This window comes from Gouania willdenowi, chromosome 8 (assembly GCF_900634775.1).
Source record: "Gouania willdenowi chromosome 8, fGouWil2.1, whole genome shotgun sequence".
In the NCBI taxonomy this organism is placed as follows: Eukaryota; Metazoa; Chordata; class Actinopteri; order Blenniiformes; family Gobiesocidae; genus Gouania; species Gouania willdenowi.
In genome coordinates, this window is record NC_041051.1 from 24,053,948 (window position 1) to 24,073,890 (window position 19,943).

The window sequence follows — 19,943 nt, forward strand, 5'->3', positions numbered from 1 at the left end:
GTCATTTGCCTCCGATTACAGTAACCCTCCCTATTCTTATAACAAAAGCACTCGGCTCAGGTCCCAGGAGCAGAGTTCACTCTTAGATCAAGAAATGAATCCAAACAAAAACCGAATGATGTTTATAAAGTCTCGTAATGTCTTTGAACGACTAAGAACGAGAGCAGAGAAGCATCGCCGTCTGCTGCTACGTCGTGAGTTGAATGATCAGAATAGGTGGAATCTGTTTCACTTTCCAAACAATGGATCCATTCTTTTTGTTGTTTGTCTTCAAACTGCCTGATGACCTGAGCCATTTCTGGTTCACATGGCACAGTTACATATAATGACAAAATCGTGGTGAAATATGCTTAAATTTGGGGAAAAAAATACAACAAAAAAACAAAAACATAAAACTTTTTTTTTTTAAATGATTCTAAAATATGAATAAAGAAAAAAAAATGTAAATGTCAAACAGAAAACAAGCAAATGAGCACAATGAAGACCAGCATAAGAAAGGTTGAGGGATTCTGATGTTCCCGACTGCTCCAAAAGAGGTTTTTAGTTCTTTATAAAATGACAGAAGGAATCATTAAAGAGAGGTAGGACAGTAAAAAGCCGATTGCCTCCACTTCTTTCCTTCTTCTTTTTCTGTCGCTATAAGTCAAATATTTTGCATCAGGTGTTCTTGGTCGATTCAGTAAAAGCTTAATACTGTCGACATATATCAGTGTCAAATGTCATGTTCTAAAAAGGCTTGCTGGATTGTCCAAACCCAAAATCAAAGCGTGAAAAGAAACGAACCGACCAAATGAATCCTAACATTTTACAGAAGTGTTTTCAAAGCTGAAGATCAATCCTAAACAAAGGTTCTATTTTTTTGAGAACTGAGGTCTGTGGTTGAGGAGGAGAGGATAAGCGTAAAGCTAGCACCTCTGGACAAAAGGAGTGTCGCGAAGCCAGCGCAGGCCGAGTCGGTGAACTCTCATTACTTCTCCACATGCAGACAATAGTTTTTTTTTTTCTCAAAAAATATAAAAGTATTGAAATCACCTTTTTTCAACTAGAAAACTACAGTCGTTGTTTCACACAGCTCTGCTGTTGTAACGTTTAAAAAGTTCTCTGAAACCTCCCCGGCTCCTCCGTCCACGTCCAGACGGAAAGCCGGGGTTTGTCATCCCACCTTTTTTATTTTTTTAAAGTTCTACCTAAACACATCCCCTGACAAAAAAAGGGGGAAAACAAACGGAAGTCAACGCAAACACACACACACAAACGCAAACACACACACACACAAACACAGACACACACAAGCAGCCTTTATGTAGCCCTGCATGGATCATTGGGCTTGCTCAAGTCAACATACATTTGGTTTGACTTTTAAGAGCCCTTTTTTGTAGATGAAAAAGCTCCGATTCCATTGGTGCTTTAAACGCTCCTTTAAGGGATGGATCGCAAGCCACAGAATCAAATTTGAGCTTTAAAAATGACCCTGACTTTCTAAATCAACCAAATATGTTAAAGGTCTAATTTGATCACAAAACAATTTCCAAGAGTTTTTTGGGGGAATTTTGAAAAATGGTAGCTACATTTTTTTGGAAAGTCGTGAGAATTATCAACGTGTCACGATTAAAGGTTAGAAAGATCAATCCAACGCCTTGAGCTCGTCTCGTTTTCTATTGGCCGACATCAAGGTCTGCTCCAGCGAAGCGTCAAGAAGACAGAGAGCACGTTTCCCCGCCTCCAAGGCAAGATGGCAGACCACCCGTTTCCACTCAGCTTCACACTCAACCCACACACACACACACGCTAAAGCAAACAACTGTTCGCAAAAACAAAAATCTTTTTTCTTAAAAAAATAAAAAATATTTTTGACTATCAGCTTTTCCTTCTTCAATTATACAACACCAGCAAGCAAAAGAAACGGTTAGAAATACTGAGGTAACTTTACCCTGAGGTAGGCGTTTCGTCTCATCTGTTCTACGCTCGGCAGAAGCTCGCCTGCGTCGCTCGCAGTGCGGAGGTTCACGCCGCAGGTTTTTCTGCAGATCAGGAGAGGGAACAAGGAAACGGCTTTCCTCGTTTTAGGAAGAAAAGAGCCGAGGAGTGTCTGGAAGACGTCCCTGACGACCGTTTATCTCCAACAAACTGACATTGGTTCTTTATAAAAAGGCCAATGGGTAAATGTTGGACTTCTATGATTGTTTATGTTTCGTTGGTACGGGTACAGACCAGCTGTTAGAGTGAGTCGGGATCAGAGAGCTATTATTGCAAACTTTAAAGTCACATCCTACTCTGTATTATTCAGTAGAGTTCACTCAGTTTTTATGAATGTTCTACGACTGCTGGCCATTGAACGAAGCCCTTAAAGAACGCCTGCAGGACCAGTTGAGTTTACTGGTGTGTCAGCCTCGATACGGTCGAGTGTAGAAAGAAACGCGTTTCCTTGGCTAACAAGGCTCGGGCTGGTTTCCGTGCTCCCCCTCCCCGCTCCCCCTCTCCCTGCATAGCTCTGAATCAAACACGTCATCATAATATCTGGGAAGACTTCCCACACCGTTGGATAGACAGGTGTGTAAACCTGTCCTATCAGCAGCAATGTTCCACCTTTATGATGATCTAAGACACTGTGGGAGGACACTGGTCTCACATCTATCACAGTCTCATCCAGGATAACATCTGGATTGAAGTTGACTTTTCATCCGAACCTTGCTTTTTAGTTTTTTTCTTCTCATTTTTAAATTTTATTCAACATCTCTCAATGCTTTTTTTTTTTTTTTCCTTTTGAGAGAAGTGAACATTGTCCCTCCATTCTATCACTCTCTTTCTATCGCTGGGTCTGTGTGTCGCTCTGCTATTTCCATTTGTCTGTCTGTTTAACCGTCCATGCATGTGTCCCGTCTGTCCGTCTGTCTGTCTGTCAGTCCATCAGTCAGTCTGGGGGCCAGCGGGGCCCCCTCACTTCTTGCGCGGCTGTTGTTCCTGAGCCAGTCCCTGCGTAGGGCTGCCCATTTCTGTGAAGCCGTGAGGCTGAGGGCCTCCTGGACCCATTCCCGCGCCTCCTTTCTGCGTCTGTCTCACTTGTGTCAAGATGTCTCGAATCTTTCTCTGAGCCAGCTGAAAGGTAACAAACACAGGAAATATGGAGACCGTTAAAATAAACATTTACCAAGCTAAACAGAAGAACGTAGATCAGTGGTTCTCAAACCTTTTTAGCTCAAGTACCCCCTTTTTTGTATTTCTGACTCCAAATACCCCTTTGTCTGTCTATAACATTTCACTCAGAATACTGTGAAAAAACAACTATAGATCATAATGATGGAATGAATGAGTGATAACACATTTTAAAGAGTCTCATTTTGTAAATAAGTGGAATGAAAAAGTATTTAGTACCTCCTGAATAGATTTATTTGTACAGTTTTTATCATTTTCAGTCATCTCCCTCCTGGTGTGACTGAGATTGATCATTGTATTTTCACTTCACGTTCCATTATTGATTATCATTTAAATAGACATTATAAATGCCCTTATTGTCCATGCTTTATATTTAATAATTTTCCTCTCTCTCAAAAACTGCTTGTGGTGCCACTGACTCAGGACCCCATCTTGACAGAAAAAAAACAGAAATGTAGAAATGTTGGCAAATTTATTAAAAAGAAAAACTGAAAAATCACATGGTCATAAGTATTCAGACTCTTTGCTCAGTATTGAGTAGAAGCACCTTTTGAACTAGTACAACCATGAGTCTTCTTGAGAATGATGCAACAAGTTTTTCACACCTGGATTGGGGATCCTCTGCCATTCTTCCTTGCAGATCCTCTCCAGTTCCGTCATGTTGGATGATGAACGTTGATGGACAGCAATTTTCAGGTGTCTCCAGAGATGCTCAATTGGGTTTAGGTCAGGGCTCTGGCTGGGCCAGTCAAGAATGGTCACAGAGTTGTTCCGAAGCCACTTCTTTGTTATTTTAGCTGTGTGCTTAGGGTCATTGTCTTGTTGGAAGGTGAACCTTTGGCCCAGTCTGAGGTCCTGAGCACTCTGGAAGAGGTTTTCTTCCAGGATATCTTTTTACTTGGCTGCATTCATCTTTCCTTCAATTGCAACCAGTCGTCCTGTCCCTGCAGCTGAAAAACACCCCCATAGCATGATGCTGCCACCACCATGTTTCACTGTTGGGATTGTATTGAGCAAGTGATGAGCAGCGCCTGGTTTTCTCCACACATACTGCTTAGAATTAACGCCAAAAAGTTTATTCTTGGTCTCATCAGACCAGAGAACCTTATTTCTCATAGTCTGGGAGTCCTTCATGTGTTTTTTGGCAAACTATGCAGGCTTTCATATGTCTTGCACTGAAGAGAGGCTTCTGTCGGGCCACTTTGCCATAAAGGCCCGACTGGTGGAGGGCTGCACTGATAGTTGACTTTGTCGAACTTTCTCCCATCTCCCTACTGCATTTCTGGAGCTCAGCCACAGTGTTCTTTGGGTTCTTCTTCACCTCTCTCACCAAGGCTCTTCTCCCATGATTGCTCAGTTTGGTTGGATGGCTGGTCGTCCCAATCTTCTTCCACTTCTTGAGTGCTGCAGAAATTCTTTTGTAACCTTGGACAGATCTGTGCCTTGCCACAATTCTGTCTCTGAGCTCCTTGGGCAGTTCCTTCGACCTCATGATTCTTATTTGCTCTGACATGCACTGTGAGCTGTAAGGTCTTATATAGACAGGTGTGTGCCTTTCCTAATCAAGTCCAATCAGTTTAATTAAACACAGCTCGACTCCAATAAAGGAGCAGAACCATCTCAAGGAGGATCAGAACAAATGAACTGCATGTGAGTGAGTTAAATATGAGTGTCACAGCAAAGGGTCTGAATACGAATGACTATTTCAGTTTTTCTTTTTTAATAAATTTGCAAAAAATTCTGTTTTTTTCTGTCAGGATCGGGTGCTGAGTGTACATTAGTGAGAAATAAAATGAACTTTTTTGATTTTAGCAAATGGCCGCAATGAAACAAAGAGTGTAAAATTTAAAGGGGTCTGAATACTTTCCGTACCCACTGTAAATTCTCATCGAAACTTACCACATGTTTGCCGTCCCTTTGCAACCCTGGTACAGCTCCGTGTAGTTTGAATGACTCATATTGTTTATCTCACCAAAGACTCACACAGAAACACAGAGGGTGGGATTTACCTGGCTGGCGTAAAAATGTCCATTGATCTTGACGATAACTTGGTCATTTTCATCAGGCGTCTGTTCTCGAGGCACAACCACCTCAGCAGCCGTCAGGTTCTGCAACTCGTTCACCTGAACAACGTTTGCATTGGTTACCTTAACTAGTAATAACTAGTAACTGATTTTTGTAAATTGATGTGCTCGAGCAGACTTCGACAACTTCTATCACAGCGGGAACACAAACATGGAATTGTATCTTATCTGAAGGTCACATTATCCACATGCATGCATTTATCAGCATTTAATCAATGACAAATCGGAGAACTGACACAGGAAACAACAAAAGGTTTGCGTGGTCATTTGTTTTTGCTTTTAGTGTGCTTTTCAGTCATTTTTGTGTCGTATTTGTTAATCTTTGTTGTTTGGTGTATTTTTGTGAGTTTTAGTTGTCGTTTTATGTGTTTTTGGAGTCATTTTGTGTATTTTTGTTGTTGTTTTGTGTGTTTTATGGTATTTATGTGTATTGCTGTTTTTTTTCAACTACTGTCATTGTTTCTATCTGTTCTGTCTTCGTTTGGTGTGTTTTTTTTGTCGTTGTGTGTGTTTTTGGAGTCGTTTGGGGAATTTTGTTGTTTAGTGTGTTTTTATGGCATTTTTGTTGTTTTGTAAATTTTCTAGTTAAAGCTGCAGTATGCAAAATCTGTGAGACTGCTATGGATTTTTTACCAAACACTTTTTTGGAGTCATTCTGTTGCATTTACTTTGGGGGCTGCACAGAAGGAGACTGAGGGCCGCATATCGTCCCCGAGCCACTAGTTGCCAATGTCTGTGCCAGTAACCATGCAGTGTGATTTACCGTTTTGCCTCCTTTGCCGATGACTCTTCCAGCAGCCGCTGCAGCCATCTTGATGTGAGTCTCCAGCTTCACTTCCTCTTTTGGCCCAAAGAAGTTTTCCTCCTTGAGTTTTCCGTAGATTCTTCCCTGAGCCTGTTCAGGACAATCAGACGCTCACATCATGGAGAGGCCAGTGGAGGCGCGAGGCCAAAGTCAAGTCAAGTTTCCTCTACCTTAAACTGAGCCTCCGGTGGTCCGGTAACAATCACCATCCGCATTTTAGAGTCCGGAGCTTCAGCCGGAGCGATCTGTAGGACACCAAATAATGACTCGACATAAAACAAACGTTGGTAATTAGTCCAATCTCCCTGTTCAAGTAGAGCCCCACAAACTATTCACTATGTTCAATCACTTCTGAAATTTCAATTCAATATAACTTTATTTATACAACACTAATTACAACAAAATCTCATAGCACTCATCACAAAATATGGAGTAATTATGAAAAGACCAAACATTTCCACATAAGCAGCATCAATTATGCTCGTATCCTGCTTCTATCAATCCAATTGTTTATGTTTTTTATTTTATATTAAAAGCCTTCAGACACAGACCTTAATAGATGCTCCAGCGAAGCGACTCAGCTGTTTGATGTGCTGTCCTTTCTTTCCAATGATGGCTCCCACTGCCTGTGTAGGGATGTACACATGGACCGTCTCCTGCTCCGGAGCCTTGGGACACACAAAATATTGATTCTTAATGTCCTCACAAAGAAAATTTTCAACTATTTTTCACAATCGCAGTAATTTCTGATTTTACTGTGATAGATGTTGCCCATCTCTGATGTAGACAAACTGCTGTAAAAGAAGATTATTCTTACCCCAAAGCATCCATAGGGGGCACCACCTCCCCCATTTCCGGATGGAGGTGGAGGCATGTTGGAGGATGGGGGAAAGATACCCAGAGCTCCCAGGTTGAGTCCAGGAATCAGATGAGTTTGTTGCTGTGGAGGACGACAATAGTTACCAACACAGACAATAAATATAGAAGTACGTAGGGTATGTGTTTCCAATGTAAAGCAGCAGAATGGAGTCAGACGCAGTGATAGCATCTACTTACAGGCTCACTATTCAATATATATAGACTTTACATGTACAGTGAGATCCATAGCTATAAGTTCATACATTCTACCAACCAACTTACGTTCATGGCGGCGACATCATTGTCGTAAGCCTCTCGGACCTTCTTCATGATCTCCACCTCGGCCCGACAGCATTCGTCAATAGATCCGTTGACTGTGATGGTTCTCTCTGGGTTGTACAGTGTTAGGTCTTGAAGGCTGAAAGTATGAAACATTAGGAGGGCGTCACATTACGATTATGGGACAGACATTTAGATTAAAGCAGCTGGAAACAATACAATTTGATCTGATAAAGACTGTCGGCCTCACGGTTGAATAAATCAAAGATTGTTTGCTCCAAATAAAGAAGGTAAAGTTTGAAATTGCTGCTCAAAAGTCAGTATTGTAAACAATCTCTCATATACATTCTTGGTAAAGTTTGGTGCATTGCATTGTGGGATGTGGAGTCCTGTAGACAGATGGATAGAAGTGTTTTTACGTCATTCGTACTGTGATTTCTCATGTTTGCCCCAAAAACTCTGACAAAAACATCTGAATCCAGCTGAAATTGAATGTGTAAAGTGATGCGATATCACTGGGAATACTGGGAACAAACTACAACAAAAATGGAGTCAACCAATCACTTTCCTTCTTGTCTGGTGAAGAAACAAGAAATCAATGTATGAATGAAGTAAAAACACTTCTATGTATCCATCTGCAGGACTCCACATCCCACAATGCAATGCACCAAACTATTCCTACAATGTCAACAAGAGCATGTTTACAGTTGAGATCAAAAAAGACTTAACTGTTTTTTTTTTTAGAGCAAATTATTTTTCATTAATTGATCTATGATGTCTTTATCTGATAAACATTGATCATTGATCATCTACAGCAGCATTAATGACATTAGGAGTATAGTCCTAAACAATTGTACAACCATACATATTTCTTTGTCTTTAATTACAAGTTGGAAACATGCTTTTGTCATGGTGCGTTTACTTACGGGGAAATGGTGATCTTGGTGTTTGTGTCCTGCTCCACTTTTTTCAGATTGCGTCCTTCCTTCCCGATCAGGCGGCCGACAAAATTGTTGTGAGCCAGAATTTTCAGAGGAACCTCCTCGGCTCTGCAAACAAAACTTCTGATTACTTTAAAAAAAAATATATATATATATATATATATATATATATATATATATATATATATATATATTTTTTTTTTTTTTTTTTGAGCCTCGAGATGCAAAAGGGTGTAAAACATTACTGGTAAATTTCTACAGAAACGGAATCTCTAGAACTTTGGGAATATTAAAAAATATAAACTTGTCATGGGAATTATTTATTGGAAGTAACCAGAAATTGGAAGCAACTTATAAATAACTGATACTATTTTAGATGAAATCCTAACTAGATTGTATTATTGCTGTTAAGGGTCAACCTTCAATTTCTAACTTTGAAAAGTCTAGAATTTTTTGCAAAACTACTTGAATTTTTTTTAACTGTATTATTTTGCATGGATGCTGTTGTTTATGTTTGGATATAATACAGTTATTGAGGATTACTCCCAATTTAATTCCAATAAACATCCTATTTTTGAATATTTCCAAAATACCCAACCTTAAGTTACCGTCGAAATGTACTGGTAGTTTTCCGTCCCTTTGTAATTGTAATTTTAAACAAGTTGGAGGCTTGAAATATGTGCAAAACCTACGTCTTTGTGTCTTTTGCTTCCTGGTGCATGATTTCCAGGATCATACGGCAGGCGGCGAAGCAGCCGTCAGGAGTCGAGTGGATGCTGATTGGCTTCTCAGCAGCTCCTGCATTTTCTTTACGATGCACATCAATCCTGCAGAAAAAAACAAAACTATAATCCCATATTCTTTCCTATATTGTTATTTTAGTTACATTTCAGTTTCATCATCTACATGATGGCATGTCTCTGGGTCTCAGGTCGCTCAATGCATACGAAAGATCCGTTTGTTTCAAATGAGAGCTCAGTTTCTACTCCGTCATGACTGGACTAGATAAAAAATAACTTTACAATAAAAACATTTACAACTATGCAGTAGTTTGATCTCAAGTGGGACGCAGAATTTGGGCAAGAGAGAGAGAGAAAAAAAAAAAGAGGTCTTTCCTTTTCGTAGCCTGGATTTCTTCCAAAAAATGTGGACATAAAAATCATCATGAAGTGGGTAAAAAGATAAATTAAATTAATAAATTTTGTTTTCCGTGAAAGTAAATGTTTCATTAACTAAGTCAGGGCTGTCAGACTCATTTTAGTTCAGGGAACAAATACGTTGCAGTCTGATCTAAAGTGACAGATTTTAGGCTGGAAAAAAATAATTTAAAAAAAAAAAAAATCCTTTTAAAAATTGTATTTTTTTTTATTATTATTTGATTTTTTCCAACATTGTGCCCTAGTTTGCACTTCCACCCATAAATAATATGTAAAGTATGTACAGTAATGCATTGAAATTATACAAACAAGTAACAGATATCAGTTCCTGCAGCAGCTTCACCTGAAATCACTTCATTTTGTGACCAATATTTATGTGATTTAGAGGAATTTAGTGGGAATGTTTGCAAAAAAATTGCAGGATTTTTTTTTAGTAAAATTGAGAGTTCTTGCTCCAGTTTCAGATTAAAAATGACTTCCATCATGTGATATAAGCATGGGAAAACTGTGAGCCTGCAAAGAATGTAAAGTTTTATTAAATTTGTATATACATATCTACAATAAAAAATGAGTTGGAAACTTACACAGTGATTCATATTGGATGCTCATTTTGCCCCGGTCATTAAATCACGACCTACTTTTTTTTTCAAAACTAGCTGCTGAAAACACACTTGTATGATCTTTTTTAAAACCTAAATCTATATATTTTCTTGTGCAACATGCATTTCACAGCATGCCTGTCAAAAAAAAAAGTTTCTTTCAAAATAAAAGACAAGTCCAACATGACAGACATTAAGTATTTAATTATTTTTTACCAGCTGTTCATGACCCACCCAGTACAGGTCAGAGAACCACTTTTAGGTCCAGAATCACTCTAAAAAAACAAGTCAAACTCAAGGTCCGGGGGCCAAATCCAGCCCTTTAGAGCACATATTTTGCTTATTAATAATTTGTTATAAACATTTCCACTACAGGTACCGTTTAATGCTGACTTTAGATTCTCAGAATGTGGCCCTTGGATCAGACAATCACATTTGTGTGTGTCCAGGTGTGATAAAAGTTTCCCCATCTTTGCTGTACAACAATAACGAGGATTCCACAAACCGTTGATGGTTAAAAATAAAAAATAAAGTGGTTGACATGATAAATAATAAAAACCTTGGAACTCACTTGCTCTGCGTCTGTTTGGTGATGTTGCGAATCGTGGCCCCTTCTTTACCAATGATGGCTCCGACGTACTGCGTAGGCACCAATAATCGAAGAGGGATGTCCGCATGAAGCGGTTTGGCAGCCATCCCAGAACTGGGGGAGCCTCCCCGGGGTCCCCCATGAGGCCCGTAACCAGGGCGACGGCCGTTGTCGGGCCCCCTCTGTCCTCCTTCCAGCTCTGAGTTCTCCTCTGGGATGAAGGAGGCGCGCAGGGCGTTGCTCTCCAGCTGGTATCCATTCAGCTTCTGGATGGCTCTGAAGATAAAGATTAGAATGTAACACTGACAGACGGCTTCTGATTCTTATTCTGGTTCTTCTGCTGCACAACATCAAGGTTTCATCTCACTGTGAGGCACACATGGGCAGCTGGGGGCCAAACAAACACACAAAATGACTGCCAGAAAAACGTAGAAAATAACAGAAAAACATACAAAAAAAACTAAAATGCACAAAATGAGAGAAAAATATAGTAAACAATACCAAAAACACACAACAACAATACACAGAAGGACAGCAAAAAAAGCACAGAAATGAGAGAGAAAAAAAAACTGAATGGTGCCAAAAACAGCAAAAAGACACAAAATAAACAAAAAAACATACAAAACAACAACAAAAACACACGTAATGACTCCAAAAACACTCAAACAGCAATAAAAATACACAGAATGAGAGAAAAATATACTACATGATACCAAAAACACTGAAACGACAACAAAAATGCACTAAATGAGAAGAAAAATACTAAACACTGCCCAAACGCAAACAACAATAAAAAACACACAAACTGCAAAAGAGTGAAAAAAAAAAATACTGAATGATACTAAAAAACATACAACCACACAAAAACACAAAATGACAACACAAACACATGAAATGAGAAAAAATACACCAAATGACTATAGAAACACATACAAACAAAAACACACAAAATAACAGTGTGAAAAAAAGACAACAAAACCGCTCATAAAAACAAAACAAAACACATTTCTCTCTTTAATCCAACCAGTGTTGTGTTTTGATTAAACTCCACTGTAACACTTCCTAATTTATGACTACAACTATAGGCAGTACGATGAAGAGCTGGGATTTATTACGTAGTTCCCATTAATGGCCACTAGATGGAGGACATATGCCATAAATTCCCAAATGGAGAACGTTTTAAAAATGCCAATGTGATTAAATAAAAAAATACTTTATATTTTAAACTGTAGGTTAGTAGCAGTAAGTGAGTAAAATGAAAAAAAATCTGCATTGCATTACTAAACCTTTAAAAAAGGATAATTGCATAGAATAATTTATGTCTATCTTTTAATAGTTTAACAAATGATTTAAATAACGAAAAAAAGGATAAACTTACTGCCTGGCGTGCTCTCTGGATGCATAGGTGACGTTAACCACTGCAGTCTCACTGTCTGTGTTGACTGAAAGAGAAAAAGCATTTACAATCATATCATTATAACTCTTATTATTAGTGTCTACATTCTGTATCATGCCACTTAATAACCATCAATTCAATCATAAAGGAGCTGAAAGAGGGGTTGCCTTAGGATCGAGGGGGTGGCCGATTCAAAAACACACGTATATTGTATATATATATTTATATAAAGTGTCAGCAGGAATAGTTGGAGGTGTGTGTGTGTGTTTGTGGAGGAATGTAAGCACATGGAGTGTTTAGGACTCTCACCTTGTTCACAGTTTTCTACCGGCCCCCACTGAGCCAACAGACCATCCAGCACCTACAGAACAACAAAACACCCAGAAAATAGTTAGACTTTTTTTTTTTTTTTTTAAGATTTCCTTTATTTTATCCCACAGTGAAGAAATTCACATGTTACAGCAGCAAAGACACAAAGCTAAGTACAAATACAGGGAAAAAAAATTCAGGCAAACATAAAAAGAACATGAAAAATAAAAAGGATAAGAGATACAGTATATAAAAGCGATAAGTGGGGTTTTACAATGAGTATGAGTGATATTGTACATTATTAAGGCTGTGGATGATTTAAGATAAAAATGCTAACAAACAGAGGCTAAAACACTGAAAACAAGATTATTCAGGTGCAACGTTACTCTTCAGTGAGTTATTTATTGGCCATGTTGTTTTAGGTGACACTAATCTGAACCTTTATATTGAAAACATATTCATACATACTGTATATATTACAGAATTAAGGCATCATTCTTTCACTCCACACTTAGTGGTGGTAAACTACTATTGTAGCCACAGCTGCCGTGGGGCAGACTGACAGAAGCGAGGCTGCCATAGTGCGCCATCGGCCCCTCCGACCGCCCACCAACACTCACACACTACATTATTACTAGGCAATGTGAGTCAAGTGCCTTGCCCAAGGACACAATGACAGATACCACTGGGGCCGACTGCCACCCCACTGTGGCACCAGGAATGCGCACACAATAATAACTAAAATATACAATAATGCAAAACTAACTCCCATACAATATGTTTTGTCTGAAAAGGAGTAGGAAGAAGCAAAGGTGTTTCATGTCCTACTCCTATTTAAATCTAACTTCCAATCAGACATATTGTGTATTATAAATACGGCAAAAAGAGAAATAGAGAGGACGGTGTGAGGAATAAGTTCCCCATGTGGCAACAGTCCAGCTTACTGTTAGCTACTAGGCTAACAGGCTAACAGTGAAGGAAAACTGGAAGGAAAAGAGTCGATAGACGGCAGGAGAAGAGAAAAAAATTGATTCAAAATATATCAACACTTTAATGGAGACTACTTTTCTACTCAGAATCGATTTATGCTGTCATTTTTTTTTTTTTTTACCATGTCTGCGTAGATTAATTCTACCTGTAGGGTAGCACACAATAAACTGACTTGTGATTGCACATTAATTGTTTCTAGAAGAGTTTGATTCAACTTTTAGGAAAATTAACCAAATCGCAAATAATAATGATCACAGATCAAGTTTGTATAGCGCTTCTTTTGGACACTTTGGTGATAAGATCGATACGGGACTAAAGCGGATCGTCTCAGCCCTAATAGGAATTCTGAGCGTTGATAGGACGAGCAGTAGGAGAGGAAAGGAGAGAGAGCTCCCATGATGTACAACAGCTTAGTATTACAGCTGAAGTGTGTGTGTGTGTGTGTGTGTGCGCGTGTGTTTCGTATTCCCTGTGTCTGCCCTGACAGGGAGTGATGATGAGGTGGTCACTGAAAATGAGGAACAGAGACCGACAGATAACAGAACATTTAGTTCTGGTAAATAGTGACTGTTATAACAGTCGTTTCATTTGGTTTTTCTTTTTTTTTTTTTTGTTCTTTTATTTTCAGTCTTTCATTGAAAAGCTAACATTTTATTTACAACAAAGATTTCATTTTGCTGTTCCTATTTATTTTCAGTTTAATATGAAGTAAAACGTAGCTTCATTCTTCCTGTGAGGGGGACAAGTAAAAACAAAGAACAACACTATAGGTCCCTGCTGACATTCTACAAAATGAAATCCGAAGACTTTTAAATGGAAGGTAATGAAGGATGAACTGACCTCCCACTGCAGGTGAGGTGGAATGTTCCGGATCTGGAGTTTCCTCGTCCTGTTGGGAGAACAAAAAGAACCATTAAAACCAAAGAAAAAAAGAAATACAAATTAAAAAAGAGTTGTCGGTGACAGAACATCACACTCACTCCCTCTTTGTTATTAATATTGGTAGAAAACTAAGGGTTTGTTGTTGTGGATCCAAGCACACACCAGCTTCTTTACACATCTGTCATATACGTCAGTAAACGCACGCCTCGACCCAAAGAAGGTAAGAAATAATCATCTTTAAAAGGGTGAAGAGAACGAGCCTTTACGTTGGTGTAACAGTCCCTGAGACAGTGAAGCCTGTGAACTCATTTATGCTGAGCTGGTTTTTAAACGTGCTCGCTCCCATTTCTATTCTTAATTAATAATAAAATCTAACAAATGTACAGATTAATGCATCACACAGCAGCTCCCTGTTCTGTTTGTCCAAAGGAATTTCAAGAAGTTACCACATTGACTCCAACACAGACATGTATAACTAGGGGCCCTGGGGGCCACGTGCACAAAATGACTCCAAAAACACACAAAATGATAGAAAGATACACAAAAGGTCAAAGACTGCAGAAACCACAAAAATACACCAAATAACTACAAAAAAAAAAAAAAAAAAAAAAAAAAAAAAAACACCAACATAAAATGATGGAAAAATACACAAAAGAACAACAAAAAATGACAGAAAAATACTACAGGAAATAATAAATATACCGGTACAAGAGAATTACTGCAAAAACACACAAGATATAATTACACATAAAAACTTCTGCCAAAACAACAGATATATACAGAATGAAAGAAAAATATAAAAAATAACAAATATGCGCCCAAATAGCCACAAAAACTAGACAAACAACAACAAAACCACACAAAGCCTTTGTTGTTTCATGTGTTAATGCTCTGATTGGTCTTTATTTTAAATGCTGACATAAATGTTGATCATGTGACCCTTGATACAGATATAAATGCACACTTAAAGCCATCCCTATCAAATCAATTACAATGAAGTATTGTGGTTGTGATTTTAAAAATAGATTGAAAGCATGATGTACGTGTGTAATAACTCGTGTCAATCTTACTAAATAAATCATTGCCATTGTTTGGTTAAACATTAAAATATGGAAATGTTTTGTAGTGAAGGATGTACTTTTGTTTCCTGTCAAAAGATGATCAAATCTTTTTTCTTTGAAAATTACAATATAAATACATTATTCAAGATTGTCACGTTAATAAACTTTGGCTTTGGAGCCGACACCACGGCTGACAACAAACGCCTCCAACAACCTTTGTAAACTGGTTTAAAGAGAAGTTCAATGGATTTGAACAGTAATACAGAATATTACAGTAATTACAGTTCATTTTTCCCCTTTTACCCAAAAATGTAGCGATTGTTTTAAAAAAAAAAAAAAACCTTTTTAATTTTGAGACGCAAATTATATTTATTTCATTTTTTTTATTTATTTACTGTATATGATAACACAGCCTGATCTATTGCCATGTTCCATGAGTTAAATAATAGTTAAACAAATAAAAATGACATTTAGTTGATGGGATTAAAGTTCAAAGGAAAAAAAAGAACAGACTTTCTAGGTAAGCACTTTTAATAAATTAATAATAATAATAATATTAACAACAACAACAATAAAAACACAAGATCGCCTTTTTTTCTGCCAAGCCAAATTTATAGTAGCACTGAGTTCTTACTGAACTTCTGGGTTCTCATCCATGAGCTGAGAACCTTTGCTCTACACATTTACAACTGAAGGCCCAGGGGCCACATGCGGCCCTCAGTCTAATCACTACTAAAAACTAATAATAATAAAATTATTATTATTATTAGTATTATTATCATTATACTAAAACTAAAGTCCAACACTGAATGACTCGAAAAACACAAAATAGTCAGAAAACACATAAAATAACAGACATGCGCAAAAATTACAAAAAAATTGCAAAAACAACGTGCAAAATGCACAAGAGGACTGCAAAAATACACAAAATGACAGAAAATCCCACAAAACAACAAACACAAAGACAGAAATATAATATACAAAACGACAACAAAGTGAAAACACACAAAATGACACCAAAAACAGAAACATTTACTCCAACCCCCAGAGATCAACAAAATGAAAGAAAAACAAACAAAACGACGACAATGTTGCACAAAACAACAAAAATCTACTAACAACCATAAATGCACACAAAATTAGAGACAAATATGCAAAATGAATATATATACACCAAAACTAAAAGTGCAAAAGTGCACGGGTTTCATATTTTATAAGCAGCATCGAGTAAGCATTTGAAATCTGATTATTTTTTCCGTGTGACCAAAAGCAAAAGACCAATAGCTAATCACAGTGATTTTTGTTTCCAGAAAAACACTTTTAACGAGGCGTTCAGACATTAACATCTTCCCCTTCAGCTCCACTTTAACCCTGAATTCCTCCTTCAGGATCAATATAGTACATCAGTCTAACTGCATGGTGACAAAAACACACAAGTGGTCAGTTTTAGGAGCGATATAAACAAACTGCGGTGGACGACCCAATAGGCTAGAGCAGACGTAGGCATAGGGGCCTCGTGCAGCTATTTCATTTTGCGGGGCCCCGATAAATGCACAAAAACACTCTAAATCATGTACAAAATGTTTGGAAACACACTAGGCAACTACAAAAATACATAGAATGACAGAAAAATATACAAAATGACAGAAAATAGATAAATCAATCATTGGAGTGAATGCACCCATCTTATTTGGCCCCTGGACTAAACTGGTGTCCAACGTGTAGCTACCCACCGTCCCAAAATTTAACGCAAAAGATTAGATTACTCCACAAAATAAAATATTACAAGAGGGCAGGAAAGCAAAAAAACAAAACAGAAAATGTCTCAAACGCAGACAAAGTTACAGAGAAAATGAATGCACCAAAGGAAAACAAATGTGTGCAAAACAACAACAGCAATACACAAAAAGACATTACAACAAACAAAATACACAAAAATACAGAAAGATATACAAAATGACATTAAAAAATACACAAAACAAAAAAGCATATAAAATGCGTAACAAACATACAAAATTACAACAAAAATGTACAAAATTACTCCACAACCACAATAAATAACAAAACACGCAAAACAACTACAAAACTACAAAAATGACAGCGTTTAAAGTATTTAAAACCCGCTCTTTGTTGTTTCCTGTGTTAATGCTCGGCTTGGTTATTATTCTAATGCTGACATGAATGTTGATCATGTGACTCTCAGATCAGATACAATCACATGTTTGTGGCCCTGCTGTAATAAAAGTTGCACATCCTGAGCTTAGCAGCACAAACTACCAGCAGTAACATTGATAACACAATATATGAACAGCCATGAAACCAACGTGTGTGTGTGTGTTGTAGATATTTTGTTTAACTCACAGGCAAACAAAACAAAAATTACACAATGGTTTCCTTTGGAATACATATTTGTTTTTAACGATCAGCACCAAACAATAATTTACATTTCTTCAAACCTGTGTATTTTTGCATTAAATTTTGTATTAAATCAAAGTCAGCCTTTAAAAGACATTACATACATTATGTATTAACGTGTTGTTGAAATGATAACAATGACATCCCACATAAATTGCATCGGCCTGTGTATCAGATCATTGTGTCAGTTAATTTGCAGTGTAGAAAACATTAAATAAATATTTATTTTTTAAAACTAAAATTGATTGATTTTAGGAGAGGATTTAGGTTTGAGAAAAAATTATATTCAATTTAAAACACAACATAAAAATGCAATTTTTTTTTTTTTTTTTTTTTTGCAGAAATAGTGACCTTTTGATTGGAATAGAAAAAGTTATTTTTAATTGTTTGTCCTTGCCAACATATTGAATTGGTGGCGTTATGATTATGGATTTGACTATAACTCTGACGTGTTTCTCCTCAAAGATGAGCTGAGACACATATCCGTTGCGCCTCCTCCTTCCTCTATTCACACGCCATTTTGTGCCTGTGTAGCCATTTCACGTTAGACATGTATGTGTTACCAGCTGTAGACTCAGACCAAACGGCGTCTGACTGACGTGCATTTACATTTCTAAAGACGAACGATGACTTCACAATGGAATTGACTCGTTTTTGGCACAGTTTGGGTTTAAATCATCATCCATACTACAGTACACACACAGGTAGCCGCGAGCGTCCTGAGCGGGCAACGCCCACTTAAATAGAAGCAAGAAAAAAAAAACGGGGGGGTCACGTGACCACGGAGCAGTCACCAGAACGCGTGGCTCCGCGTGGGGGGGGGAGGGGGGAGGACAACCCCACGCACCATTTTACCAGCACACCATTTTTTTTCCCCCTTTCGTTGCTAACGTTCAGTGAAGGCTGAGCAAACACGTGATACAGCCGTGTTCATGTGAACCTACAACGTGTCAATGATGAGGCAGGCCACGAGCTGCTGACTCCATTCATAAAGAGACGAGGCCTGTCCACGCGAGCACGCGCCCCAGCAGCTGAGCACGAGCCCAACGTGTCATGCATTCACCGTGTGTCACTGCTAAACAAAAATGAGCTCCAACTTAGCTCTAACTTAGCTCCAGCTCCAAACAGAAACTCTGTGCTCGTGTTTGTTTGAATGGAATCCCCATTAGCTTCAACTATAGTGGATGGGAGCAGGGTTGGGGTCAATTACATTTTTTCAGTTACAATTTCGTTTTCAATTACGTTAACAGTGACAATTTCGTTTTTTTTTTATCCTCAGACAGTCAAATACAATTAAGTTCTCAATTACTAAAGTTCAATTACAATCACGGTAATCGCAATCACTGAGCCTGAAAGCCTAATAATAGTTAATCTTCCTCTTCTGTTAGCATCCCTTATAACTGCTCCTAAATCAGCTGTAAAATACACTAAAAACAATTATCTATCATCTCATTTCTTTCTAGTCTATTGTTACCTTGTTAGGCTCCCTAATCAATAAAAATATGGGCATCTGAGCCTTTTTTCTGTCACTATATTCCTCAATTTCATTTTTTTTTTTTTCTAAATGGTAAAATTTGTGAACGCTTGATATGTAACATTTTACTACATATTTGTAGAACTGTACACAGAACTATAACATTGGTCCCCAGTTTTGCATTGTTTTGGTGATTTTTGTGTGTTTTATTGTACTTTTGAGGCATTTTACATCATTATATTTCATTTTCCTTCCTTAAACATTTGTAATTGACTTCAGGTAATACAAATTACTTTACCATTTCAGAAAGATGGTGACAAAATGGAAAATATTACTGATTATATACTTTCTGAAGCTCTCAGTTGGTTAGTTAGTTAAATGTACTATCCTTCAAATAAAATGTTGACTAAAGGCTTGGAAAAACTCAGTGAAAATATGAGATTTCCACTGCCAAGAGGTGAACTTTTTATTTATTTTCATTGACAAAACTTTATACAATACCCCCAGTTCACTACGCTGACTGTGCACATAATCATATTATTAATGGTTTCTTCTCAACAGAAAGTTTAACCACACGGTAAACTGTTTTATTTTGAAAGCTGAAAAGACAAACCAGTATTATGACAGAAAATTAAAGTTAGCAACTAAAACCACATTTTATACACATTTCCCCCCCCCCCAGTAATTTAATATTCCTCTGCAGGTTTACACACAAAAAGCAGGTAGGAGTGTTTTAATAATGAATAGTAAGCCCTTATAATGGAGTCTAAACAAGGATCAAGTTTAGAACAATATTTCCATTAATCAGGCTGGATTAATAACAACCTCATTTTATGTTAAAAATTAATCATCATACAATAACGCAAAAAAGATTGATTAATAAATGAATATATTATTATTACTATGTATTACATTTAAACACTTGTCACAATTATTGTTAAAATATATCTG

At 37.5% G+C, this 19,943-nt stretch overlaps 1 protein-coding gene across 1 annotated transcript in view; it reads right to left on the minus strand.

Annotated features, from left to right (window-relative positions):
• Positions 1 to 2,793: 2,793 nt before the first annotated feature.
• The window catches only part of igf2bp1 (insulin-like growth factor 2 mRNA binding protein 1), a 33,962-nt gene continuing 16,812 nt past the window's right edge, over positions 2,794 to 19,943 (minus strand). The window contains exons 3-15 of the mRNA XM_028455190.1: positions 14,001 to 14,049; positions 12,171 to 12,222; positions 11,844 to 11,907; positions 10,448 to 10,741; positions 8,813 to 8,947; positions 8,106 to 8,228; positions 7,183 to 7,318; positions 6,860 to 6,982; positions 6,594 to 6,710; positions 6,213 to 6,287; positions 6,001 to 6,132; positions 5,163 to 5,276; positions 2,794 to 3,096 (exon numbers count right to left, since the gene is read on the minus strand). Of these exons, the coding sequence (XP_028310991.1) occupies positions 2,938 to 3,096; positions 5,163 to 5,276; positions 6,001 to 6,132; positions 6,213 to 6,287; positions 6,594 to 6,710; positions 6,860 to 6,982; positions 7,183 to 7,318; positions 8,106 to 8,228; positions 8,813 to 8,947; positions 10,448 to 10,741; positions 11,844 to 11,907; positions 12,171 to 12,222; positions 14,001 to 14,049 (1,573 nt within the window). The 3' untranslated portion in view covers positions 2,794 to 2,937. The remainder of the gene's footprint in view (positions 3,097 to 5,162; positions 5,277 to 6,000; positions 6,133 to 6,212; positions 6,288 to 6,593; positions 6,711 to 6,859; positions 6,983 to 7,182; positions 7,319 to 8,105; positions 8,229 to 8,812; positions 8,948 to 10,447; positions 10,742 to 11,843; positions 11,908 to 12,170; positions 12,223 to 14,000; positions 14,050 to 19,943) is intronic.